The sequence below is a fragment of the Phascolarctos cinereus genome, unplaced genomic scaffold (genome assembly GCF_003287225.1).
Source record: "Phascolarctos cinereus isolate Bilbo 61053 unplaced genomic scaffold, phaCin_HiC Scaffold_4;HRSCAF=312, whole genome shotgun sequence".
NCBI classification, from domain to species: Eukaryota; Metazoa; Chordata; class Mammalia; order Diprotodontia; family Phascolarctidae; genus Phascolarctos; species Phascolarctos cinereus.
The window spans coordinates 498,659,578-498,687,299 of NW_027555847.1; the positions used below are offsets into that span (position 1 = coordinate 498,659,578).

At 38.0% G+C, this 27,722-nt stretch overlaps 1 protein-coding gene across 1 annotated transcript in view; it reads left to right on the forward strand.

Annotated features, from left to right (window-relative positions):
* KCTD1 (potassium channel tetramerization domain containing 1) overlaps positions 1-27,722 on the forward strand; it is a 119,641-nt gene that overhangs the window by 61,147 nt on the left and 30,772 nt on the right. Inside the window, 1 exon segment of the mRNA XM_020968689.2 lies at positions 3,567-3,745. Coding sequence (XP_020824348.1) covers positions 3,567-3,745 — 179 coding nt within the window.

Here is a 27,722-nt window from a genome sequence, read left to right on the forward strand (position 1 = left end):
ACATCTCTGAGCCTCCATTTCCTTGTCTATAAAATAAGGATTCATATTTGCAATATCTACTTCACAGTTGAGGAAACTATTCTGTAAACCATAAAGTGCTACATAAGTATCATTTATCAGATCTTAATTCTTGTATATTTGACTTGATTCTTTCTTTGAAAAGTCATCACAAATAGCTTGATCTGAATATTAAGGAATGAATGATTCAGGCATCATTTGGAAATGAGACTATTGAATGTCTTTCCCCCAAAACATTAGAATTTTTTTTAACATAAATTATTGTTTTAATAACCACCCTCCAACCAGCCACCAGGTTCAGAGTGCTGGAGGCATTGTTGACTTTAAGACCCAGATATTAGGAAAAACTTTCTGACAAGTAAAGGTTTTCAAAAGCATAATGAGGAGGCAGCTAGGTGGTATAGTGGATAGCGCACTGGCCCTGGAGTCAGGAAGACCTGAGTTCCAATTCAGCCTCAGACACATAATACTTCCTTAGCTGTGTGACTCTGGGCAAGTCACTTAACCTCAACTGCCTCACTAAAAAAAAAATACAAAAGCATAATGGGCTGCCAGGGATTTTCAGGATACTTCAAAATAATGCTGATGGTGTTAGCTAGCATTTACATAGTACTTTAAGGTTTGTAAAACCCTTTACAAATATTATCTCATTCTATCCTCACAACCACCCTGGGAGGTAGTGTTATTATTATCAGCCTTCTCTTCCTGCATCATCCCCAAGAGAAAGAAAAGTAGTTGAATTTCTGTGATGCCAGCATAGTGATACCTTTTCCCAAGGAGTGGGGAAAAGACTGTCAGAGATGTTCCAACCCGCTACCAATCAGGCAGAGGTGTGCTTTGAGTTGTTTTTCCAGTAGTGTTAATGGATCCACATTCTTGCTGGCCAGCACAGTCTACATCTTTGGAGGGCTTTCCTATTTAAAATGATCAGGATTATGTTCATCTGTGCAACATTAGATGGTAATGGGGGTGAGTGGTAAAGAGAAGACTAGACAGAGTAATAAGAAAAAAAAGTTGGACTAACTAAGCCTGTGATTGCTACTGCCAGACAGCTGTTCTGGACTCCATGGGTCTCCACTGCCAAGGCTGGCCTTAAGGGCAAGCAGCCATGTATTCTAATGATTACCTCAATACCCACAGATGATCCCATTCCCCCACCCTGTCTGAAATTATCCACTAGCAAAATACAAGCACCTCTAAAAGGAGTAAAGCCCTTTCAGGTGTTAGCAGCTTAGCCTTGGAGGGACCCAGGCCCTGAAGCATTGGGACACAGAATAAAGGGACAAGAGAAAGGGATTGGGATCATAGGGGGATGGGAGAGTACCTGTTTTGCCCCATTAGCATCCATAGCCACTGTGAAATTTGCTCCTTAACCTTAGGGATTCATAACCCCTTCTTTGAGAAGCACCGGTCTAATTTTAGCCTTTGGAGCTTCCGTATATTTATGATTTACAGTCTCAATGGCACATACCCCAAGAAATCTGGAACCCTTCAGGTGATCTGCTATGCTTTAAATTCTTCTCCTATACAGTCCTTGCCGTGTTATAGCTCTACTGAATGAGGCCACAGTCTAACTACAATATTAACCCTGCAAATCTGTTCATTTTCTCCTGAGCACCCTCAGGCAGGATATAGAATGTGTCCAATTGAAAAACTATTACAGACTCCATGGTGCTGTGATGTGTTCAGTTGTAACAGGGTGTGTGTGTGTGTGTGTGTGTGTGTGTGAGAGAGAGAGAGAGAGAGTATTTCTCAGCCACAAAATCATTCTCTAAAAGGAAATAAGGTAGCATATGTTTTATGTTTCCATTTTAAGAAAAAAAATTTTACACCATTTTCCAAATGCTACTTTTCTCTTTGTGTTTCTTTAGCTGTTTATTTTTACATTTTCTACCAATTTTGTGTCTTTGTTTCATATTTCCTCTTACCCACCACCTCATTAATTCCTCTTCTTTTACTATTTGTTGGCCCTCTTCAGTGCAGCATATAGAACACAGATGGTAAACCGTGTGTACAAAAGCCCAATCACTGCTCCATTCATAGGAGTGGCTGAGCATTCTAAGAAGCATGTGTATTCTACATCATGCCTGGACATGTGGTTAATGCTAAGTATTCCAGCAGTTATGCCCCAGGTAGCAACTAAAGCAGTTCCAGATCATAAAACGTATGATGTTGTGCAAATTTATATTTTATCACACTGCGTTTTATGAACAAAAGCTAGATGACTTTCCCCCTATCAAAAGCATTTCTTAGCCTTTTATAATGCCTTATCACTGTATTTGACCTACATTGTCTATCTATTCCAAATAGCAGTCTCTGTCTCTGTTATAAGTCTGTGACTGTATTTGTAATTTTCATCTTAAAGAGACCATGCATTAAATACTCTCAGTTTATTACTGGGATGGAGACCTTAAGTCCTAGACCCCCTTTAGTGAATAACAATGTGCCAAATACCTGACTTTAGCTTTCTTTGTAATTTGGACTTTAATTTAAAAGCAATGAAAAATGTTGAAGCAGCATTTGAAATCTTTGTATCATACACTTGGGAAGGAAGCAACATTTCATGGTCTCAGCAATACTCTTTCTTCACCCTAGCAACCCAGAAATGTTCTGGCTACCAAGATAAACTGCCGTGAGTCCTGTCTTATAGAAATTAAAGGTGTTTGCCTTTATGACATTACACCTATTCCCAGGTAACTAACATTTGCTACATCAGCATCTACTTCTGCTCTTCCTTAAAAAGTTAAATACTTGCCCTAGTGGCTAGTCCCTCACACATGCCTCACAAGGACACATTTATCATTTGGGACATAGTTTTATTTTTCCTGGAAAATGTATTTTTTTTTAGCATGTCACAAGCCAACCCTATTGAAAGCAAAAGACACAAAGACTAAGGTTGGGCAAATAGTAAAAAAAAAATGTGATATACATTTTAGTAATTTTGCACTTTCTAAGTGGTTGGTTAAAAACACAGTCCACTGACTTTATTTTCAGAGTTACTTTAAGTACTCGAACAGCTTAAATAGTTCATTTGACTCCTGACTTGACAAAAAAATTCCAGAAAAGAGTCTGTAGAATATGAGGATTAAAGGTTTGTATGCATCTAGTCTATATATCAAAGAGAAATCATGGACGTTTTTATTTAAATGCTCATTGTTTTAGGCTTTGATTATCCTCTAAAGTGATCAGTGATTCTTCATGTGAAGTTACTCATTGTTAAATGTAAGCTGAATTCATTAGTATAATGGGCCCTCTTATTTCACAAAATTATTTGAAATAAATATTAGTTAAGAACAAATCTTTATTATTGAGCATGTAAAAGCTTCCTTTTGTCAGTTAAATCAGTTATTTTTCTGTCGTTCATTATAGTACAAATGAGAACTGGTGAAATTTTAAAGACTCACTGGCTTTTCAGATTTTAACATATGAAGAATGTCAGCTTTAATCATTGACTTGTTCACTGTGTTATGTATATTTTCTTTTTTGCCATTTAAAAAAAAAAAAGAAAGAAAAAAGAAAAATGTCTAAACTTGCTTGTCTCTCCGTAGGACAGTCGGCCCAATATGTCAAGACCTCTGATCACTAGATCCCCTGCATCTCCATTGAACAATCAAGGCATTCCTACTCCAGCACAGCTCACAAAATCCAATGCACCCGTCCACATTGATGTGGGTGGTCACATGTATACCAGCAGCTTGGCCACACTCACCAAATACCCTGAATCAAGGTAATTTGAAAACTGGAAAGTCAGTTGACAAATTGTATGCATTTGGTAATCTAACTGTTTTCTCATGGCCAGATATAGTGGAACTCCTCCGTAACACTGGTATTGGGGAAGAGGATTAACAACTGCCCTGTAGATTCTCTGTGTAATAATAGATTTTTACCGAATCCAGTTTTGTTCCAGGGGCCATGAATTGACCCATCGTACGTCCAAATCCATATTACGATGAACTGTGTTATGATGGAGTTCTACTGTATTTAGCTTTTATAAAGAACTTCATATTTTTTAATGTATTTCCAAAGGCAGTGTTATTTCTCTTATTTTCCTTCCTTCTGTCCTCTCTAAGACACAATTCCTTATAAAATCCCCATACTTCTAGAGCCAGGTAGTTGGTTCCTGAATACAGTAGGTGACCAGATTGCAAAGTGGAAAAGGGAGATACAGTATTTTTCCAGTGAGGGAGGATTTTTCAGGACACCATGCAAAAGTCTTGGAGGAACACAAGGCAATCTTGCAAAATTGGTCACAGATTCTGAACAGTTCAAGCAAAAGAAGTATTTGCAGGAGGAGGGTTGTGTTAAATCTGGCACTGTAAATGCTTGTGGGATTTTTTCCCCCTCAGTTCTAATGGCATCACAAAGAAGGGATTCACTTTTGCTCTGGGACGTCCACTCATGGTCTTGCTGACCATTCTGGCTCTCTGCTCTGCTTCTTCAGAACAACAGCTCTTTGCTAGTCCTGTTAGTTGATGAGTAGGAATGAGCTGACGTGGGGCTACACACTTCCTATTTCTGTTCCTACTCATAGAAAATAACAAGGGGTTGTCTGGTTTCAAAAGACTCCTTAAGACAGGAGGGGAATGATTCTTTAAAAAAAAAAAGGGGGGGTGCATCTAGCCTCACAGCCATCACAGAAACTTGTCTAACTCCCTGACATATTCTTTGGTATGCATGTTTATAAATGTGTAATTACCGTATCAGTCACTTAACCAGCATTATTGACTGAGTACTTTTCCCCGGAGCGCTGAACTATATGCTGTGGTCTGTTACCATAGTTGTGATTACATTTTTGCACATGTAAATACTTGTGTCTAGGAAAGAAAACTCTTTTTTTAATTACATACTTCAGCTAATGAAAAGATCAGTACTTCTTTTGCAGATAAACACTGAATACCAGGGAGAGAAGAAAAGGCCCCATATTAAATGTGTCAAAAAACCATGCATTTTCGAAGCTCTAGCAAGATGAGCTGGCATAGTCGATAGCATCAGCCCTTTCCTTGGGTTTGTTTTTTAAACTCTTGCTATGTGTTACATTAATGATCACACATTTACATATAACAAGAAAACAGTTTTCTTCTGATCCTTACTGATTTTTAATTGGTTACAATTCTTCCTACTGATTAACCTTCCATCAGCCAATTTGCTCTTTGGGAAGATCACTCCTATCACTTAATTTTCTTTGGCACTGGTGAAGAATTGGAGAATTTATTACTGAGTTGTTGTCTCTTTCCAGTTTAATTATTTCAGAATGATTAGATATTATCAGATAGCATCGTTGTTCCTGCGGTGCCTTCTCTGAAGGTGGTCTGTTTCCTCCCCAGCCCACACTCTGGTTTATGGATGCTCTCAAGAGTTCTTACTCAAACTCCTGAGCAACGGCAACTGCTCTGACAGGTTTAACCGCCCTCTATGCCGAGGTGACATGCTTGATCCAGAGCGGTCACTGTGTCTCAAAGACATCTTGATTTGCTAAATAATTTCACCAGTTTGATTGGAAAAGACCAGAGCTACGCATTTTCTTTTCCCAACCTTTCTCCAGTATTTATTGTCCTTGTTACAGTGGGTCCCACCACATGAGCCTCCGAGCTCTCCTTTAATTCCTCCTGTTGCTTTGCCATCTAGCTCACTGCTAAGTCCTGCTCTTTTTTTTTTCTTTCAGGCTGGTCTACTAAGTGCCAAATAGCTCCCTTATCTTTCTTCTTTTTAAAAACAATTTTAGATAATGATTATTAGCAGTAATGAACATCAATACAGTCAACCAAGCTTATACTGCAACTAATGCATTTATGTGTGTGTGGGGGGTTTTTTGTGTGTTTTTTTTAGGCAATTGGAGTTAAGTGACTTGCCTAGGGTCACACAACTAGTAAGTGTCAAGTGTTTGGTCTGAGGTCAGATTTGAACTCAGGTCCTTCTGACTTCAGGGCCGGTGCTCTATACACTGCACTACCTAGCTGCCCCCAACTAATGCATTTAAATAGATGAAATTCAGCCTATAAATTGTCATTGTCATAACTTATCTTTCACTCCCTCTGAGTCTTCATCAGCATTCTTCGAACATTCATTCCTATTCATTTTTCCTCATATATATGCTTATAGTTAGTGTGTGCTCTGCTCTGATTCTTTTTTTTTCTTTTGTATCATTTCATAAAGGCCTTTACACATTTCCTTATATTCCTCACACTTTCTCATCTTAATTGTAGCATTGTATCCTATTACATTGATATACCACAATTTTGTTTAATCATTCCCCAAGTGTTGGGCATTTAGGTTACTTCTCGGTTTTTTTGCATTGCAAATAACACTGTTATAAACATCTTTGAAGAGATGACTCTTTTAAACAAAATAACACAGGGCATATTCCCATTCGTGGAGTTATTTGGGTCAAAGGATATGGTTATTTTTGTAAATTTTTCCTGCGTATTACCAAAATATTCCCAAAAAAAGATTGTACAAGTTTACAATTCTGCAAGCAATGCATAACTTTTTTCTTTAAAATAGCATAACCAGCAGTTTTGACGTTCGATTTTTGTCAATTTGGTGGAAAAGGTGGTATCTCAAACTTATTAGTTTGTATTTTTCATTATTAATGAAGCTGTACATTTTTCAAGTTATTGTTAACAATTGGTGTTTCTACTTTTGAAAATGTTCTGTCCAGGAACTTCTGAAAACACTAGAAAGCAGTTTACAAAAATGAGGTTCAGACTAACATCTTACCAGACTAGCATCTTATACCATGTGCAATAAACTCAAAATGGGTGACTTGCATATTAAAGATAGCACTACAAAAAAATTAAGAGGACAAGATCAGTTACCTTTAATGATGGCAAATGGCATAATTCTTAACCTGATAAAACACAGGTTACAAAAAAAAGATAATTTTAGTTGCATGACATTGAAAAGCTTTTTGCACAAACAAAATCAATGAAGCTAAGAAAGGAAACCACAGATTAGAGAAAAAAAATCTTTGTATAAAAAGTGTCTGACAAGGGTCTGATATCTAAGATACATAGGGAATTAACACAAGTCTATAAGAAGCCATTTCCCAATGAATACATGGTCAAAGGATATAAACAAACAGTTCTAAAAAGAATTTTAAACTATTAAGAACCATATGAAAGACTGTAGCAAATCACTGCTAGTAAGAGAAATGCCAGGAATACAGTTCTGAAATCTCACTTCCCACCCCACAAATTAGCGAAGATTGCAAAAGATGTTGGAGTTGCTGTGGAAAGATAGGCACATGACACTGTTGGTAGAGCTGTGAATTGGTTTAGTCATTCTAAATAATAATTTGGAATCCTAAGAAAGTGGCTAAAAATGCCCAACCTTTTGACATAGAGATCCTAGTGCTAGGTGTATATCTTAGGGAAATAAGAGACAGAAGAAAAGGTCCTATATACACCAAAACATTCATAACACTTTTGGTGGTAGCAGAAAGTAGAAACAAAGTAGATAAGCACTGATTTGAGAATAGCTGAGCAGATTATTATACAGATTATTAATTAAATTATAAGTTATCAAATTAAAACATATAGATTATTAAAATTAATTAAAACATGATTAATAGCTGAATATAAATATAGTTGAATATTACTGCTTTGTAAGAAATGAGTACAGAAAATTCAAAGAATCACTGGAAGATTTATATGAACCTAGACAGAGTAAAGTGAGCAGATCCAGGAAAAAACTGTATACAATGATTATGACAACAATAACAACAAAAACTCTGAATATGATGTGTAAATGCAACTTCTAATCATTGCAAAGGTAGAGGACTATAGATAAAGAATATTGCTTATACTATCAGACATGGTATGTACGTTGGCTAATTTTGTCTAACTGATTTTTTACCTTATTTCTTTTGCATCTTTGATTAAAAAGAGATGGCTTTCTGGTTAAAGGAGTGGGGAAGAACATACTTGGAAATGAATATGATATCAGAACAAAAGTGTCAACAAAAATAAGAAAAAAACCATTTTTATAAAAAAGAAAATAACATTGTCTCCTCATATTGGTTGATCACATATCCACTGTAGATCAGGCTTCCCTTTTTGCTTTATCCCCTACAGCAACAGCCTTACTCTAGGCAAGATGTGTTATGTCTTGCCTCTGCTATCTTACTGGACTCCTTGCCTCCAATATCTTCCCTTCCATCAATCAATCAGTAAATATTTATTAAGCACCTACTATGTGCCAGGAACTGTGCTAAGTTTTGGGGATACAAAGAGAGCAAAAAGGTCAAAAGCTCCTGCCTTCAAGGAGCTTATAATCTAATGGGCAGAGACAACATGCAGAAAATATATACAAAGGAAGTTATAGACAGGATAAATAGGAAATAATTAGCAGAGGAAAGGTACTATAATTAAGAGGAGTTGGGGAAAGCTTCCTGTAGAATGTAGGATTTAAGTTTGAACTTAAAGAAAGCCAGGGAAGTCAGGAGGCAGACTGGGGGAGAATGAGCATTCCAGCCATGGGGGACAGCCAGAGAAAATACCCAGAGTCGAGAGATCAAGCATCTGGTTTGTGGAATAGCCAGGAGGCCACTGTCACTGGATCAAAGGGTACGTGTTTGGTTTTTACTGCAGCTGACATGGTTATCCTTTCAACTCATCCTTCTACTCTATTCTAATTGTTTTCATGAATGATTAACAGTTCTAGCCTCTCCCCCTGACTGCACCATGTAGGGTCGCTAAGTTCTAAGATCAATACCATCATAAAAAAACATTTTCAAGCGTGCATGTAGGGCTATCTTCAGCTCTTTGCAAAATGACAACTATTGGCAGCTTTTGAGCCAAAGCAGGTACACATCTATTAAGTTCCCATAAACAACTGAATGGTGAATTGCTTCCTTTAGATTTTTAAAAATATTTGAATATTCCTTTCTGACAATCAAATGCATAAAGTTTTAGAAAAGAAAAGATCCTGCATGCAGTTAACTCTCTGGTCTGCTTCTCTTCTTAACATGAACATACAAAGGCATGACCTTTATGAGTATAAGAGTCATGCCTTCTCAAAAACCTAGCTTTTCATGAGGTTACATAATTTCACAGCTGAATGGTTGAATCTAGAGTCCCTTTAGCTTTTAAAAGCCCTTCACAGCCTCACCCCAACGTACCATTCCAACATCATAGATTATTCTCCTTTCTACACCCTACCAGCCTTCTTGCTGATCCTCACACACAGTACTCCCATCATCCATCTCAGCACCTTTGTGCTGGCTGGCCTCCAGGCCTAGAATATACTCCTACCTCATCTCCACCTCTTAGATTCCCTTCTTTCCTTTAAAACTCTGTTTGAGTGACTATGTGAAATCCTTTGTTGATTCTCCCAACTCCTAAAGCCCTCCCCATTCACCTGTCCAAAAAAACAAAAACAAAAAACCTTGTATACACTTTGTGTGTTGTTTCTTTGGTAGATTGTAAACTTCTTGAGGTCAGGGTCTGTTTCTTTGTCTTTGGACCTCAGTGCCTCGCCTACTACCTAACAAATAATAGGCGCTGATTAAAATGAGCTGAAGCACTAATACAAGTAGCCATAGATTCCAAATCTGACTGTCTTTCCTAACCATTTTATTAGAAAATAAAACAATTATTTGATGGTGTTTTCTATTAGGATAAGTTTGTTCAAACCCATCCCTTCATTTTATAGATGAGGAAACTGAGGCTCAGATAAGTGGTTTGCCTAGGTCCACACAGCCAGACAATGACAGTTCCAGGTTTAGAAGTATTCTAGGTATCGGAGGATTTATGTTCAAATTCCATCTCTGCTTCTCACTCCCCATGACTTCTAGCAGGTCACTTCACTTTTCTTGGTGTCAGTTTCCTTATCTGTAAAATGAGGAGTAAGTGGACTCTGAGATCTCTTACAGCTCTAAATCTATGATCCTATGACTTCAGGTCTCCCAAATCGGATGTTCTTTTCATTATACCATATTGTTAATATACTATATATATTTATATATGTATATACACATATATGTGTATATATGTATATATTATGTGTATATGTGTACACACACACACACACACACACACACACACACACATACCCTGTATTGTTAATTCTACAAATGGAAATAGATTGCAAATAGATCCAGCTCAGGTGCCTGCGCATCAGGCTCAGAACATCTTCCATGGCCCATGAGTCCTTTTCTGTGTTCATCTACCAAATGTCATCTGTCTTAGCCTCATTTCAGAGCTGTAAGCAGAAGGGGTTTTTTCTTGTTTTTGTCCTCTGAGTACAAAGGGAAGGTGAGCTTGATGTGGCTAGGAAGATATGATCATTTAGCAAACAAAAAGATCCTGGAAGAATAAAATGCTCCTGCAAACTAAAAAAAAATAATAATTCTGGCTCTTTCTGCAAATTTAAAAAAATTCTTCAAAAACTTTCATTGTCATGTGTATTTCTAAATTTCTGAGCCATCATCCATTCTGACTGTGCCACTCTCCTGCTCAGAAAGCTTCAGTGTCTCTCTGTTGCCTGTAGGATATCATGAGCCCCTGGGCCTTCATAGCCCTTCAGAATTTGCCTCCCACCTGCCCTTCCAGACTTAATACATATCACTCCCCTTCACACCTCTACTTGCTATCCCAATTCAGCTACCAACTCTCTCCAAACTCAGCTGTCTGTCTCACATCCCTGGGCCTCTGCCTTTGGGACATCCTCCCTACTCACTTCCACATTGCCCGCCTCCCCCACCCCCCATTCCTCAAGCTCAGTTCTGGTGACTCCTCCCACATGAAGCCCCCCACCCCCCACCCCAGCCTCGGGATTGTGTGTTTGTCTCCTGACATTTACTTTCAGTTCATTCACCTATTTCCATAGTGGAGCCTCCCACTTTCCCAAGGGAAGAAACTTTTGTGTTTGTCTTCATCTTGCATATGGTAGATGATTGATAAATATTTGTAGCACTGAATTGTTTGAAAAAAATTAAATTTTTTTTTGTCCCATTTCATTGATGTAGGAACTTCACAGTGACGAAAGGAAACTCCCTCTCCCAGTTCACATCAGCACCTTTTCTTCCACTTGTCTCAGAGCGTTGCTTAGGGCCCTGGGAAGTTTAATGTCTTATCAGAGTTGGGACTTTTTTACTGTCCTCTTGCTGCAAAGGCCAACTCTATTTACTGTGCTATGCTGCCTCATACATATTTTGATGTGTGTGGGTTTCTGCAAACTGGCTTCAGACAAGACAAAATGTTTTAACAGATAAATATAGGTCTTGGCCTTTTTTTAGTCACTACTTCAAGCTCTGACTTCATGGTCATTTCACCAAAAGAAAATATCCATTTTTAACATGTACGAACCAGGGTAGTTCTAATGTTGCTTCTTGACCGATAAGTAACTGTTGGTAGTGATGCTAAAAAACTAGCCAGTTTTGTCTCTTAGGTTGAATACTGGGTTGATATCTCAAGTTGTTTGTATTTACCTCCAGTCTCAGTGGATATAACTACTGAAACAAATGAACTGAAGAAATAATGAATAGTTACATAATAATCTTTCTTAAACTTTTTTTTTAGTATTAGAAGGTAAAACAATTATTTCTTGCTGTTTCACAGAGGTAATATTGATCCCTAATTTTTTTTTCTGGTATTAAGAATTGATCTTACTGGAGGAGTCAAAAAGCCTCAGGTTTTTATTTACTTATAAATTTTTTAACACACAAATTGTAGTATAACTGATTTGATGGTCTGTGGCAAAATGTGCTAAATAAATGGGGATAAATCTAGGAAAATCACCCCAAATGGAAAAATGTTAAAGAAACACATGTACGTACATACACATGACGTAAGATATGTACAGATCTAAAAATTATAAGACATCCTTTACTAATGACTATTTTTTATTATTATTAATGATAATAGTAATGTGGTCCCTCTGTTGTTAACATCTTGACTCTTCAGCATTTCCCACTGTTACTCTAAAATACATCTATGGCAACGCATTACATGACCACAAGGAAAATCACTTCTCATTTCAAAGAAAATGGAGACTTAAAATTTGCCTTCAAGCAGACTCTCCTGTCTGTCCTTTCCTCCCACTGCCAATAAGAACAGTCTTAATTCCATTTGTGTTTATGGTTTCTATGATGTACTCATAAAAAAAACCCAGGAAATCGACTGATTATTCACTGAAATTGTCAGTAACTGTTCAGTTATTAACAATTAGGGTTGAATGTGAAGCAGTGACCTACAAGTGAAAGCCTGGATCTCAGGTTACCCTTGAGCCCTCCAACCTCACTGCTTGACAAAACTTTTGTATATGTTAAACCTAGGACATGGGTAAACTCCCACATAAGTGGATTTTGCTAAATGTGGCTCTTCTAAATAGCAGTGCAGTTACTAAGCATACTGGCATATGTGTGTAATTGCAAAACTAAATTGACTCAGCTTCCAGCACTGAAGTCAACACCCATGGCCACCCATGGGGTGTGCTTGGAGCTTTCGGATACAGATGCCAAGATATGGAATGGATGCTTTTGCCAGCAACCAACTGCTTTCTGGCTAGCTTATAGCCCAGTGTGTTGGCCATGGTAGGATGTGTGTGTGTGTGTGTGTGTGTATGTGTGTGTGTGTGTGTGTGTGTGTGAGAAATCATATTTAATGGAAAGTAAAATGGATGTTATTAAAGGCTTTTAGTATATGGAGTCTGAGGATGATTACATTTTTCATGTTTAGATTCTTTGTGACTATTTTGTGCCAGATTGGGGAATTTTCCTTAATCTTGTATAGAGCTCCGTGATTCTATACTTTGACTTTTTTAGGCATAGAGACTAGGTCTTGGATTTCATTAGTATGAGGAACTCCCGGGTGGGGAAAGTCCCTCTGCAGGTTGGCACCTTCTCTCTGCAAATTAAGGAGAATTGCCTAGAACAGTATGAGATCTGTAGGACTTGCGGCTGGTCCCACAGCAAGTACGCATGAGAGGTGGGTCTTAAACCCAGCTCTTATCCATCTTTAAAACTGGCCCTCTAATCTACCATGTGCTACATGCTTTCACTTTGAGTTATGATTTTATTATTTAAACTTAATGTAAAAGCTGCAAAAAAGTTGTGCCCTACAGACCTCTGAAACTGACATATTTTAGGATCTTGATAAAAACTGGATTAAGAGAAGGCCCCAGAGTCAGATGTCCTCAGCATCATCTACGTGCTGTTCCTCCCACCTTTCTTTCTAAATCTTCACACTGAACTGGATAGGATACATTTTCCTTTGGTCTTCTCCTCATTCCTGAACTCTTTTCTTTTTCTAATAAAGTATTGTTTCTGTCAAGGTAAAGATTTACAGGATCATTTTTCTTTGCTGCTGTTTCAAGTTGGCAGAAATTCTTATTGGAAGTGTTCTTAACAGGGAAGAAAACAGAAAACAAAGCCCTGGCCCTGAGGAGCTTACAGTCATAATAATAGCGGTGGTCAGAAGCTGTGGTGACTAGATTTATTAAAGGCAGTCCAATTTCAGGGAGATTTAAAGGAGGAAAAATGTGCTAGTCAAATAAAAAATTGAAGTATTCTCCAAGTTAGATTATGAGGGGACATTTCCCCCCCCCCATTTTCATCTTACAGTTGTGCTGCACCACTTTTTTCAAAAGCACTTGAAATTGGTTTCAAAAGACCTTTTATGATGAAAGACACTTTTCTTGTTTAGTCCTGAAAGGCAGGCCCTTCAGTAACTTGGGTTATGATATCTGACTCAGCAAGGTTCTTTTGCCATTTGGAAACAAAATCAGACAAACAAAATGTGTTCCTCGTCCTCTGTTGTAAATAATCTAGCTTGTAAAGTGTTGCCCTTGAGCATAATTTGGAGGAAATAGATCCATATGGCACCTGCCCCTTTCCTTGCTACCTTAGAGGTCTCACATGGGAACCAGATACCATTTTGGATAATGCTATGAGTTTGCCTTCTACTTCTCCACCTTGAAGGTTACATTATGGAGGAGGTATTTTTTAGAGAGTAGTTTCAATTCATTTTGTAACTAAGCTATGTCCATAAATGCCCATTTCTTTATTTTGAGCTTTACAGTTAGGTTTATTTGCTTGAGTGACTCAAAATAACACCTGAACTATTACCAATTATCTATTTAGAGTTCTGTTAGTTTCTTTCCTGTTCTCCAGCATGTGGTAAATACATATGTTTATACTTCATCCCCACTATTTACATAACTTAATATGTAACTAATAAATTAAGCATAGCAACTTTACTGTTAAAACTTGTGCTCTTGCCTTTTGGTTAATATAGATGTTTGGGATTAACTGCGAGTTGAATGGGAGAAATAAAAGAGTGTTGAAATAAATGTGAGAAGAGGGCTTATACTACTCCCAGCTCCACAGGTGTCTAAAAAAAAGAACTTTATTTAACAGAAGTGCTACATGAAATAAGAAAAGGCTAAGGCAGCCTTGCAGAAAGACTTCAGTCGACCTAAAAATCTATCTGAAGATATTTTCACCATTTGAGTGTCAGTACACATTGAGATATAATAGGCACTTAATGAATACTGATATTGGTTGTATTTGAATGAATTCATGCAATTGAATGAATGAAATATCCTACCAGTGATACAACCGATATCAGTGGGTATCTGTATCCTGAGAAAACATTACATTGTTGTGTGTTGTATTTCAGTTGTTATTAAATTGTCAGCAATTTGGGCTTAATTTAAAGGTGTGGATTTTATTTGTTTATTTTATAGCTTAATTTTAAAGGTATGGCCCTTGTGGACCTATTGCCAAATTCACATCTAGATCAAGATTAAAAAGTGCAAGATTCAGAAGTAGAATCTTTGAAAGTGGTCAGAGTAAAGCTCTCAGCACATACTAAGAAAGGAAATAAGTGACCATCATGTTTCTTCCTCAGTTGCTCTGTAGCTGTGTTCTTCACAGATTAAAAATATCCCCCCTCCCCCAACTTTGGGATGTAGAGGTCAGAGTAGCATTCTACAGTTAGTCTGCAGTCCAAAGGGAAGATCTAGTCAAGAAAGAGGAAAATTATCTGCATCATTATAGGCCCGTGTTTACCTAGGGGGTGTCTGTAAGAGGCCTTCATGGGCAGTGTTGGCCTTGTGGCCTTACCACCTCATGGGTAGCTGCTTATTTGTAGAGGCGAAGGGGGTCAGTGAAGATAGGACGTTAGGAAAATAGTCACTAGGTCTTGATTCTGTTTCACTTTAAAACACTGTGCCTCTAGTGAGGGACTGAGGGGATACCTCTAAGAAAACCCTGTCTGGCACTTAGTTACTCAGAGGCTGACTATTTGATCTGTGATTTAGCAGTTGCTGTTGCAGTTTCTGCTGCCATCTTGAAGTGGCCCCTTCTCTCCTTCCTAGGGCCCTGTATGGGTGTTTGTTCTACCGGGTTCCCAAGGACAACCAAGGGCCCCAGGAAACCCACACCCTTATCAATAAAAATAATTTGCATGATAATAGATGTTTATACAAATCAATTCAATTTGCTGCTACACTTTCTGAATGGCAACTCCCTATGAGTAACTCTAATGTTAAATACTCTACAGTGATAAGAAAGATAAGAATCCAGCTATAGTCCTCGGGCCTGTCAAGTCCCTGAGGCCTTGAGCAACTTGGTCCAGTCACTCAGACTGTAGCAAATTGAAGGTCAAAGATTCTGAGTCTTCAGGGCCATAAGGTATCACACAGACCCCTCTGGCCACCAAGTCATTTGGATCAGTACCTCCTACTTCAAATCTGGAGCCAGGAAGGGATCTTTCAACTTGGTTACACTAAACAGAATGTTGTAAAAGAAGAGTAAACTTATCTAGTCCCACCCTAGGAACAGACCCAGCCACCAACTAAATGAAAGGTTTCCTTCTGAATGTTATACTGTTCCCTGGCGCCTCCATTAGAGTATGTGAGTACAAAGAGGCGAAGAGATGAAATTGAAATTATTCTGTATTTCTGTTTTTACACTGTTATGTGACAAATGTTGACTCAGTTGAGTCAATATTTGTTTAGCACCTGCTATGTGCAGTGCATTGTGGGGTTAACAGAGATAATAAGAGATCACCCCTATATTCAGAGAGCTTAGAATCTACTATGGACCCAAGTGAGGCCTTGAGTTATTAATTCCTCCCTTACAGCCTGTTTGGTTCTAGCCATTTTTTTGACGGACCAGCCATTCTGAACAATAGCCATCATGCACCGCAAAGGTAATTTGGGGAGTGCCATATTGAAGTCTTTCTAATTTGTGGTGCAAAAGTGAAACATGGCGGGTTTGAAATATTTTCAAATCCTGCCTCTGCCACTTACTGCATGTCTTTACGCAAATCTTATAACTTCTCTGGACCTGACAAGTCTGGGCCAAATGATCATTAAGGTCCCTTCTACCCCATGGCTTAGTGGAAATGTTTTATGTTTTCTCTTTTTACTCTATAAAAAAATATGTATTTTTAATATTTCATAGTCTGTTGATTACTTTCTTGAATGATTGCTAATTATTTTATAATAAATATGAGTAAAATTCTAGCTCTGTAACAAGGATAACTAATATAAAATATCTGCTGTTGAGCAGTGTGTTTGAAAACAGTCCTGTGATCTTTAATAGCAACAACAAGAAGAACCCATAGCAACATAGCTCTTTTAGGGGCAACCTGTGGTCTTTTAAGACCTCTCGTTTCATAGTTAGATTATACATTTTGCTATTTCTATAGTATAGTAAGAGGAAAGTTGACTAATTTGGATCAACAGACATTTATCGAATACCTTCTATATGCAATGCAGAGTGAACAAAGATAAATAAAAACTGGCCCCTGTATTTGGTTATGCGGTCCATTTGGTAAATGAGGACAAATGTGCTCCAGCATCATGGTGCTGTGAGCGCGTAGATCAGAGTTTTAGTGAATGTTCATTTACCTTGAAAAAAGACAAACATTCATATCTTAAGTAAAAATCATCTCAGTTACATAACAGAAGATATTATTTCTGTGTAGTTATTTCTGTGTTGTATATTCTTCTAACCACTCCAGGGCAAATGCACTATGCAAGAACCAAAATCTTTGTCTAGATGTGAAATATTTAATTATCAAGCACAACAGTAAAGCTTGGTCTATTATATAGTATGATATCTGTATAATGGAAAATATTCATTTTAGTACTTAAGGCTTCTCTCCTAATTCCATTCAGTAAATTTTCTAAACCAGAGGTTCTCAAGATGTGGTCCAAGGAGCCCGGAGAGGTCCCTGAGACCCTTTAAGGGACTCTGCAATGTCAAAAATATTTTCATAATGATAAGACATTATTTGCCTATTAAAACTGTCTTTCCCAACTCCATGCCTGTATGAGACCATATTTTCTTCATATACATCAACCAAAATAACATATCACAACAGATTGAGTACAGAAGCAGATATCAGAATCCAGCTGTCTTCTGTTAAGCCAAACATTAAAGAAATTTGCAAAAATGTGTAAAACAATGCCATTCTTCTTACTAAATTTTTGTTTTGAAAGTTACTTTTTTGAATGTTTGAAAGTTACTTTTGTTTTGAAAAGTCACATCATAAAAATGTCTGATGTAATTGGTTTATTATTGTTATTTAAAAATATTCCATTTTAATTTCCAATATCATAAATATCAAGAGATATTTCATATCAACCAAAAAAAGGCCTCTTTGAGGTCTTCAGTAATTTTTAAGAGTGTAAAGGGATCCTGAGACCAAAAAGTCCACTATTTCAAAACTTAACCTCTTTTCACAAATTCCTAACTTTACCTTCAACTCCCACACATACAGTAGGTGACTTAGCCTCATGCTTCACTGAGGCCATTAGACAAAAAAGCTCCTGAAAACATCTTCGCATTATTACTCATCTTCCCCTCTTCACTTCACTCCAATTCCAGGAGAAGTATCTATTCTTTGCTAAGGATAATTTCTCCACTAGTTTACATGACTCTAGTTTCTCATTCCTCCCTCAAGAACATGTTCCACCGGGGCAATTGGTGGTGTAGTAGCTAGAGCTCGGACCTTGGAGTCAGGAGGACCTGAGTTCAAATCCAGCCTCAGACACATGACACTTACTAGTCATGTGACTCTGGGCAAGTCACTTAACCCTGATTGCCTCACCAAAAGAGAGAGAGAGAGAGAGAGAGAGAGAGAGAGAGAGAGAGAGAGAGAGAGAGAGAGAGAGAGAAAATAACTTGTTCCAGCAATCATTCCCTCTTTATGCATCTTGACTCTTACTTGACTCCTTGTCATCTGCTTATCAATTCTGGGTCTCCCCAATCTTCGTAGAAAAACTCTTCATTTAAGGGTTTTTTATCTTCTTTATCTTTCAAATTCATTTGGCCATTTTTCATTTTCTTTTACCTTCTACCACTGTACTATCTCTCTCCTCTTTATAGCCAACTTCATGGAAAGTGTCATAGACACCTTATCCAACTAATGTCTGCTTGTTCCTTACTACCCACTCATGTCAGCCTCTCATAGTCTAACTTCCATTCCCATCTCTCTATTGAAATGCCTCTCTTTAAAGCTACCAGTGACCTTCCAATCCCAAATCCAAAGGTCCTTTCTCAGGCTTCATCTTCTTTGACCTCTTGCAGCATTTGACACCATTGAATTACCCCTCTTTCTGATAACATCTCCTCCTCTGGTTTCTGAGATACCACTTGTCTGGTTCTCCTCCCTGTCTCTGGATCTCCTTGGCTGGTTCCTTATCCTTTTAAAAATCCCTTGAGGGGGATGTTCACCAAGGTCCTCAACCTTTTTTTCCCCCCTCTCCCATGGCAATCTCCATCTCCTTCACTCCTGTGGCTTCAGATATCTCTAAACAGATGACACCTAGATCTAAAGATCTAGTCCTAGAGCTCTTTTCTGAGCTCAACTCACATGCCCAACTGCCTACAAGACAAGCTGGACATTCTACTTGCACCTCCAGCTCAAATGAATTTTATAATGATATCTTTCAACTAAAACACATTCCTACTTCTGGCTTTGCCATTTCTGTCAATGGTACCACTTCCACTTTTCCGGCCTTATCTTGAATGACTTCCCTATACATACTTTATATTCCAAACAAATTGAACTTTGTGCCAGTCTTCGTAAGTACACCACACTTTTTCACCTCCATGCCTTTGCTTACACTGATTACTTTGTCTGGAATGCCTTCCCACACCCTCCCCATTTGGTTCCTACTTATGCTTTAAAATTCAAGTCAAATTCTTTCTCCTCAATAAGTCTTCCATGTCCCTCTGAGTCAGTAACAGCCTTCCCTCTGAGAAACTTAAATAGCAGTTTGCTTGCACTTCTTTTATGCACTCTATCATGTGTTATTTTGTATTGTAGTTATTTGCATTTGTATCACTATCACTTGTCCAGCCCATTAAACCTTAAGCTCCATGAGGGCAAGACTTACCTCTTATCTTAGACCCATCCCAGTATCTAGCCCAGTGCTGTAGTAGTAAAGTTTTGTTGAATTGAATCTGGTATGAGTCAGATTTGAGATTGGTATCTTTTGCAAAGAATTGAATTTTTTCTCAGTAGAGATTTAAAAAAATTTTAATTTTCAAATAGAATTAAAATGCACACGCACACAAATCTTCAGGCATAAAATGTGTACTGTTTTTGAGCGACTCACTGGATTACAATAGCAGGAAATAATGATGGATCCAGGTATATTGTATCAGTCACTTAATACATAATGTACTCTGGTTGAAGTATAACTGAGGTGTGGTCCCAGACTATTAAAATATACCATGTCTACTCTTCAATTTAATGTATTATTATCATTTAAATGATTCTTTTCATCAGAAATTCAGAATTTATAGTCTCTATCAATACATGAATTATCAGTGTTCTTCCAAAAGATTTCTGTCTTTATGCCCGAAGATACAGAAATGCAGCATTTCTTACCTCTTCCCCAAGCATCATAGGCTGAAGCACCTACTTAATTCCCAAGCAAACGCTCCCCAAATGACACTTGCAGGAACAAGAGATAAAGTGTGGGGAGATCAGAGGAAGAGAAGAAATCAGGGCAAGTCACTCAACCTTCTGTCCTCAGTTCTCTCATTAGTAAAACAGGAACATGAGGATCAAATGAGTTTGGAAAGTGCTTACCACGCTTTAAGTGGCTAAGCAAATGTGAGTGATTATTACATTGCACTATTAATAGAGTCTATCCATCTAGACTTTAAAATATTACCACCCTCATCAGTGGAATAGATTAGGTACATAAGACTTAGAAGTAAATGATTACAGTGATCTACTGTTAGATAAACCCAAAAACCCTAGGTTCTGGGATAAGAGCTGACTATTTGATGAAAACTGCTGGGAAAACTGGAAAAGAGTATGGCAGAAACTAGGCATAGATCAAAATCTCACACCATATACCAAGATACCATATACCCAAAATGGGTACATGATTTAGAGATAAAGGGTGATACCATAAGCAAATTAGGAGAGCAAGGAATAGTTTACCTGTGAGATCTATGGAGAAGGGAAGAATTCATGACAAACAAGAGATAGAGAACACTATGAAATGCAAAATGGATAATTTTGATTACATTAAATTAAAAAGGTTTTGCACAAACAAAATCAATACAGCCAGGATTGGAAGGAAAGCAGAAAGATGGGAAACAGTTTTTACAATGTTTCTGATAAAGGCGTAATTTCTCACATATATAGAAAACTGAGTCAAATTTATAAGAATACAAGTCATTCCCCAATTGATAGATGATCAAAGGATATGAACAGGCAGTTTTCAAATGAAGGGATTAAAGCTATCTATAATCATGAAAAAAATGCTCTAAATCACTATTGATTAGAGAAATGCAAATTAAAACAACTCTGAGGTACTACCTCACACCCATCAGATTGGCTAATATGGCAGAAAAGGAAAATGATAAATGTTGGAGAAGATGTGGGAAAATTGTGAGACTAATACATTGTTGGGGGAGTTGTAAACTGATCCAACCGTTCTGGAGAGGAATTTGGAACTATGCCCAAAGGACAATCAAACTATGCATACCCTTTAATCCAGCAATACAACTAGTAGATCTGTTTCCCAAAGAGCTCATGAAAAAGGGAAAAGGACTCACGTGTACAAAAACACTTAAAGCATCTTTTTTTTGTGGAGGCAAAGAATTAGAAATTGAGGGGATGCCCATCAATTGGGGAATGGGTGAACAAGTTGTGGTATATGAATGTAATGAAATTTGATGGTGCTATAAGAAATGATAAACAAGTAGATTTCAGGAAAAACCTGGAAAGACTTACATGAACTGATGCTGAGTGAAGTGAGCAGAACCAAGAGAACTTTGTACACACAGCAACATTGTGCGATGACCAACTATGATAGACTTAGCTCTTCTCAGCGATACAAGGATCTGAAACATCTCCGAAGGATTCATCATGGAAAGTGCTGTCCACATCCAGAGAAAGAACCGTGCAGTCTGAATGCAGATCAAAATATACTATTTTCACTTTTTTTGTTGTTGCTGTTGCTTTTCCCTTTTGTTCTGCTTCTTCTTTCACAACATGACTAATGTGGAAATATGTTTACATGAAAAAAAATATTCCCACCCTCACCCAGAAGCTCTGATACCCTTGCAAAATGGTTTTAAAATGTAGCAACTCCTTTTGCAGAAGAAAGAGTTAAATTGTATTTTTCTGTTTCCCTAATCCCATTGGCTGTTAACTGAGTTGTCTGAATCTGATCAAGATGTGAAGTTGGTAGAACAGAGACCCCTGTCATGGGATCATGGTTTCCTGCCACTACATAAAGGCCACGTGTCAGTTTGCTTAGTAACGACCTTGCTGCTTATCTTCTTTTGTGGTAATGATTATTTTAACTCTTGTGCAACTCTTCTTATTGTGTTTCCCCTATGCAGAAGATAAATTATAGCTGTGCAAAACAGTTAACCACCAGTTTGAAACAGTAGCGAATATTTCTGGGCTTGGAGAACTTCCTCTTCCCTGAAAGGTGAATTGAAGCTCGCCCGTACTTGTCCTCATGATCCAGGCTGAATGAGTTCCAGAACTCCTACCCAGTCTCATTAGGCTCTCCTAAGCCTCTTCTACCATCTGAACATTGATTTCTTTTTAACAGTTTAGAAAGCCCTGAGGGCCTTGCACAAGCTTACATAAAAAATGGAAACTCTTCTAGTCTGAAAGCACTGGGAACAGTCAATACAAAGGAGAAAAATGCTCTTTTAAGTGTGTCCCGCTGAATCCATTATCTTGGGGGCCCTGGGTGAAATGCTTCATCAAAACATCATCACCTTGATGATGTAGCGCAGGTGGCATTCAGTGAAAACTGTTACAGCACATTAAAACAGAGGGGAATAAAGGTTGGAGTTCATATCAGCAAAATCCAGGGAACCAAATTAAAGGTAGAGGGGGGGGGGATAAGTATATTAGCACCCACTGTGTTCCAGATGTGGTGCTAAGTGCTTTGCAAATAGCTCATTAGATCTTTACAACATCCTTGGGATGTGGGTACTGTTATCTCCATTTTACAGTTGGGGAAACTGAGGCAAATAGGTTAAGTGACTTGCCCAGGGTCACACAAATAGTCAGTGTCTGAGGCTGGATTTGAATTCAGGTCTTCCTGACTTTTGTCCCAACACTATCCAATGAGCCACCTACCTGCTGGTAGATCAGAACAAATCTTAACAAGCACGCGTTCCATTCTTCCACAAATCCCTGTGTGGTGATAAGGATAGCTAACAGTTTATAAACTGCTTACCTTTCAGAGTCAATAGGAAGGTAGTTTGTTTCATATCAACAGTGTCATCCTTAATAGCTGACAAATGACATTCCTCTCAACATCCCTCAGAAATCCGAGGCCCAGAGACATAAAGTGATGTACCCGACGTTACACAGGTGGGAAGTAACAAGATGAGGACTTGAAGCGGGTGTTCCCAATCCAACACCCTTTTTTCTTATCTGTTCTTTGTCTAGATCATTCCTTTGTATTTGAAAATAAGGATCTTGGTTACAGCCCAGTTTTCATCCCCTGGGTTTCCCAGCAGAAACTTACAATTTTCTGATTGTGGCAGCATTGCGCACAAAATATATCAAATGATTATGTTCACGAGGGGATCTGAAGCAGTAGCAGTAAATGATGGCTCCAAGTTTCTCTTAAATGGATAAGAAAAGGAAGAGGTTTTTGTTTTATTAGAGTTGGGGAAAGGAGAGTAGATTGTTTGGTTAGACAGGGTATATAACTCAAGTAGATTTGGGTAGGAGATTGTTGTTTGGGATTTACTTATTAAGTGCCCCTACATCCTTATGGACCAATATGGTTTCCTGGGATAAATCCTTGAACTTCACACTCAAGGCATAAGGCACAGTGGGGTGTGTACTCTTGCTTAAGACACATCCACAGTGGCTGCATTGTTGAATGCAAAGCAGCCAAAGGTAGAATGCTGTCAATGTACTTCATGATTTCCCAATAACTCATACCTTGGAGGGTTGTCCTTGAATCATAAGACTTGATTTCATTTTTTTCATTTATCATTTTCATTTCACTTAGTGACTAACTAATCTTGCCACGAACACACTAAATCTTAATTTGCCCAGGGTACACACATCAGGCCAGGCATGGTTCTCATGCTGCCATTTTGATCCAGTGATGCAGGAGGGATTCTTTTAGCTAACTAATCATGAAGGTGGGGCAGTGAGAGAGCTGGATGATTTAAAGTATTTTAAAAGAGTTTTTTTTAATTTATGAGCTTTTAAAATACTTATAAATATAACTCTTGTCCAATTTTAGTTTACTTCTCTTCTTTTAAGGAGGTGCATAACTCATAGTCCTGAGGCAAGAACTCCTCCCTCCTGCTTTGTTTTTCTTGAGTCTTCAATCTACGTTTGTGGAAGTTTATGAATCATTTGGAGGTTCCTTCTCCCCAGAGCTTTTGTTCACATTTAACAATGGGAAAATGAGAAAGCAGAAGTAGTACCATTTGCCCCCTAGCCTTTTGAGACTTTAAATCCTTGAATGGTCTCTAAGATCTGTGCCTTTGCCAAAGAGGAAAAGGGTGAAGGGGAGGAGCTAACCATTAGTCAAATCTGTTTCTTTTCTATTTGGAGGTATTTCTATATGTCTTCTGTCAGGCTTTTTAAAATGTTTCAAGTTTTTAACTCGTCCCAGGTAAAATGTTTTAATCAACCTGGTTTCTTTTTGTTTTTGTTTTTCTAAAGACATGAAAAGAGAAGTTGTCACTCCTCTGACTTTTAACTTATTGGAGTGAGTTTTTTAAAAGACTCATTGAAAGCCACTGCTTTGCTGGCACTATTACAAGGGGAAGAATTGTTGGTTTGCAAAAAGAAACAGCTGGCTTGGTTGGAGCTTTCAATAACACTTTATCCTGACTGGGACTCTTTATCTTTTATTTTCTGCTAAAAGGTTAAATTACAAGCAGGAGACTTCCCACAGTGTCATATCTTTAATATGATTGTTTTCTAATTAAAAGAGCTCCTGTAAAGAATTCCATCAGTCCTGAATGATTTAGAAACAAAGGAGACTAATTTGTAAACAAGATTTTACAGTGTTAAAATAAGATGACTTTAATTTGTTTTCTGGCTATAGATACAGTAGTTTGGAGGGTTTCTTAAATGATATTTTGGAAAGTTCTTATTCTCTTAATGATCCACAGCAGTTATCCTATTTTTGAGTTAGATGAGTAGAGGATTCTGCTGTTTCCTCTAACAGACTTGTTTTGTGGATCTAAATTTCTCTCTCTGCTTGAATGTGAAGCTTGAGTTGCTTTTGATAATAAATTGCTTTTTTGGGTAGCATTCTACTTACACACAAACACACAAATTCAATTTTTTGTCTCCTTTGTGCTTAAGACATTACTGTTAGCAGTAATTTTAGTATTTTTGATTTGATTCTCTTTTGCCTTATGACGTGGAAGTTCTTAAAATACTTAAAATGTATTCTGCTTCACTTAGTTTCATATTCATTGTTCTCTTAGAGTCATATTAATTATGGTTTAGAGTAGAACAATTAGATTAGGAATAGGCCAATACTGAGGAGGTACAAATTTGATTAATATTCTTTTCCTCTTGAATAGCCCTGGTATTCTATCAAAAGCACCCATTGTTCAGTATTTGCCTGAGAAGACTTCAAAATTATTTTTAATATGGTAATATACTTAATATTTAATTTTGTAGCACTGAATAAAGCTCACATATGTTTGTTAATATTCAAATGATTATAAAAGGGAATGGCAATTTGATTTTCAAAAATGTAATCCACACCAACATGGCTAGAGAGCAAGCCTTGAAGCCAGTAATTTGTTGTGATTCAGTTGGGTCTGAGTCTTCTTGACCCCATGGACCACACGTCCATGGGGTTCTCTTGGCAAAGATGCTGCAGTGGTTTGCTATTTCACTCTCCAGCTCATTTCACAGATGAGAAAACTGAAGCAAACAGGGTCAAGTGACTTGCCCAAAGTCACACACCTAGTATGTGTCTGAGGCCCAGCACTCTATCCCCTGAGCCACCTACCTGCCTCCAAAGCCAGTAATACCTGGTTCAAGTCCTACTTCTGATCCCCAAGGCTGGGTGATTACCCTGGGGCAAGTCCCTTAACCGGTCAGTGCTTTAGACAGCTCTCCTCCGACTATAATTTGCCGAAAAGATGCCAAACTGAGTTGGTAGAGAGAATTTCCTCACCTGGGAGTTCCCTATACCCAGAAAGTCACAGGTCCAGCCCTATCCCTATCCATTGCCTAGTTTTGTTTAAAAACTTTCCTTTACAGCATAGACTATGGAAAGTTACTGAGGGGAAACAACAATTTCAGATTTGTTCATCAGTTGTTTTTGGTTCTCTGTTTAGTTGATAGTTTAAATCCCCAAGTAGGAGCATGTTATAACATTTAAAGGACAGCTAGGTGGTACAGTGGATGGAGTCCAGGGCCTGGAGTCAGAAAAATCTGAGTTCAAATCCAGCCTCAGACACTTAATAGCTGTGTGACCCTGGGCAAGTCACTTACCCCTGTTTGCCTCAGTTTCCTCATCTGTAAAATGAACCAGAGGAGGAAAGGGTAGGCTACTCCAGTATCTTTGCCAAGAAGACTCCAACTGGGGTCACCAAGAGTCAGACATGACTGAACAACATAGCATTTAAAATGTTTATTTATCTTTAACATTAATTTTTTAAAAAATTTTGAGTTCCAAATTCTCTGCCTCCTTCCCATGCCTCCCCCACCCATTGAGAAGACAAGCAATAAAGCTTTTAAAATGTAGAATTGGATCACTTCACTTTGCATGAAATGATTTCTCAACTGTTTTTAATGTTCAAGTAGAAATGGAAAAACTGATAGTGCTGCTATCAAGATGTGATCTTGTGCGATGCTATCTTTTTAGGTCACAGACTTATCCAGAATGTACATCTTTATTTTTCCCATGTGCTGGTATACAGTTGTGTGAAAAGAAATCACATCATGGAGATGTCGGGGTTTTAAAAAATAGAGGTGTTGATTGAAACAGACTTTTCAAACCCAGGATCTAAAGACGAATAGGCTCACTTCAGCATTTTCTGCAAGCTTTTATTAGCCAAGCAACTTTTGTGTACACAGAGATTTTTGCCCGTTAGTCTAGGACTTTAATTGTAGTAACATTGTCTGCATTTTTTTGACATTGAGATTTGTTGAAATCAATTCTTTAAGCCCTTTTAAGAATCATATTTTTGTTGTTGTTGTTGAGAAGTAAATTGATACAAAGTCACCCTGATGGTTTTTTTCTTCCTTTTTAAAAAAATTTCTGTTATAGATATTGATCCCTGGGAATGGGGAGGGAGAGAAATACAGGAGGAAATATAGCAATGTCAAAACAAAAGATATCAATAAAGATCTATAATTTTTTTCAAAGTCAGCCTGAATATTTATATGAGACTTTTTCTACTCAGCCCTTCATCCAGGTGATAATAGAAGCATGAATGAATCAACAAATCAGTGATTATAAAAGCATTCGCTATGTGCTAAGCACTTCGGATTTTTAAAAAAAAGGCAAGAGGTCCTCAAGAAGTTTACTTGGGGAGACAACATATGCAAAGTGGGGTGGCTGGTAGCCAGGGTGGGCCACTTGGTCTGAAAAGTTTATGGTGATGGTGAGTGGGACCAAGAATAGATTGACAATCCCCATCCAGAAACACATGAAAACAGAGTTGATTTGGTCACAGTTCATGGTTCCTGAACTGAAGGGGGAGGGTAAGGACACACGGGCAGCAGCAAGGCAGTTGCCAAGGCTGTGGAAGAGAATGACCCGAGAAGGAATGGAACAAAGCCTAGCAGTGGGGGCTTTCCTGAAAGAGAGGTCTGGAAGAGGCTACTTACTACCAGTCGAGTTAAAAAGCCAGGCATTCCATGGCAAAGAAATAATAGAGCGAATCTAAAAATGGAATGCACCATTCAGCATAGCCCGGTGACCTGCACCCCAAGCGTAGATCAGGACTTGGGGAGGCACCGTAACGAGAGCATTAGTTTGCATTTTTGAGAAATCACTGAAATTTCTTGAGAATTAGAAAAAGGGGAATTTCATCTCCACTTTTAAAAACAGGATGACACTACTATGAAGTGGCATTTGGGAAAATACTAAGTAATCAAGTGTATAAAATGCTAATGAGTGTCTGACATTGCCTGGTAAACATGCTAGACCAATTTATTTTTTCCTGTGACAGAAATGTTGGTCCATAGAGTCAAAGAGAGAAGTGATATGTGTACTGATTTTGATTTCAGTAAGGCTTTTGATTTCATCCT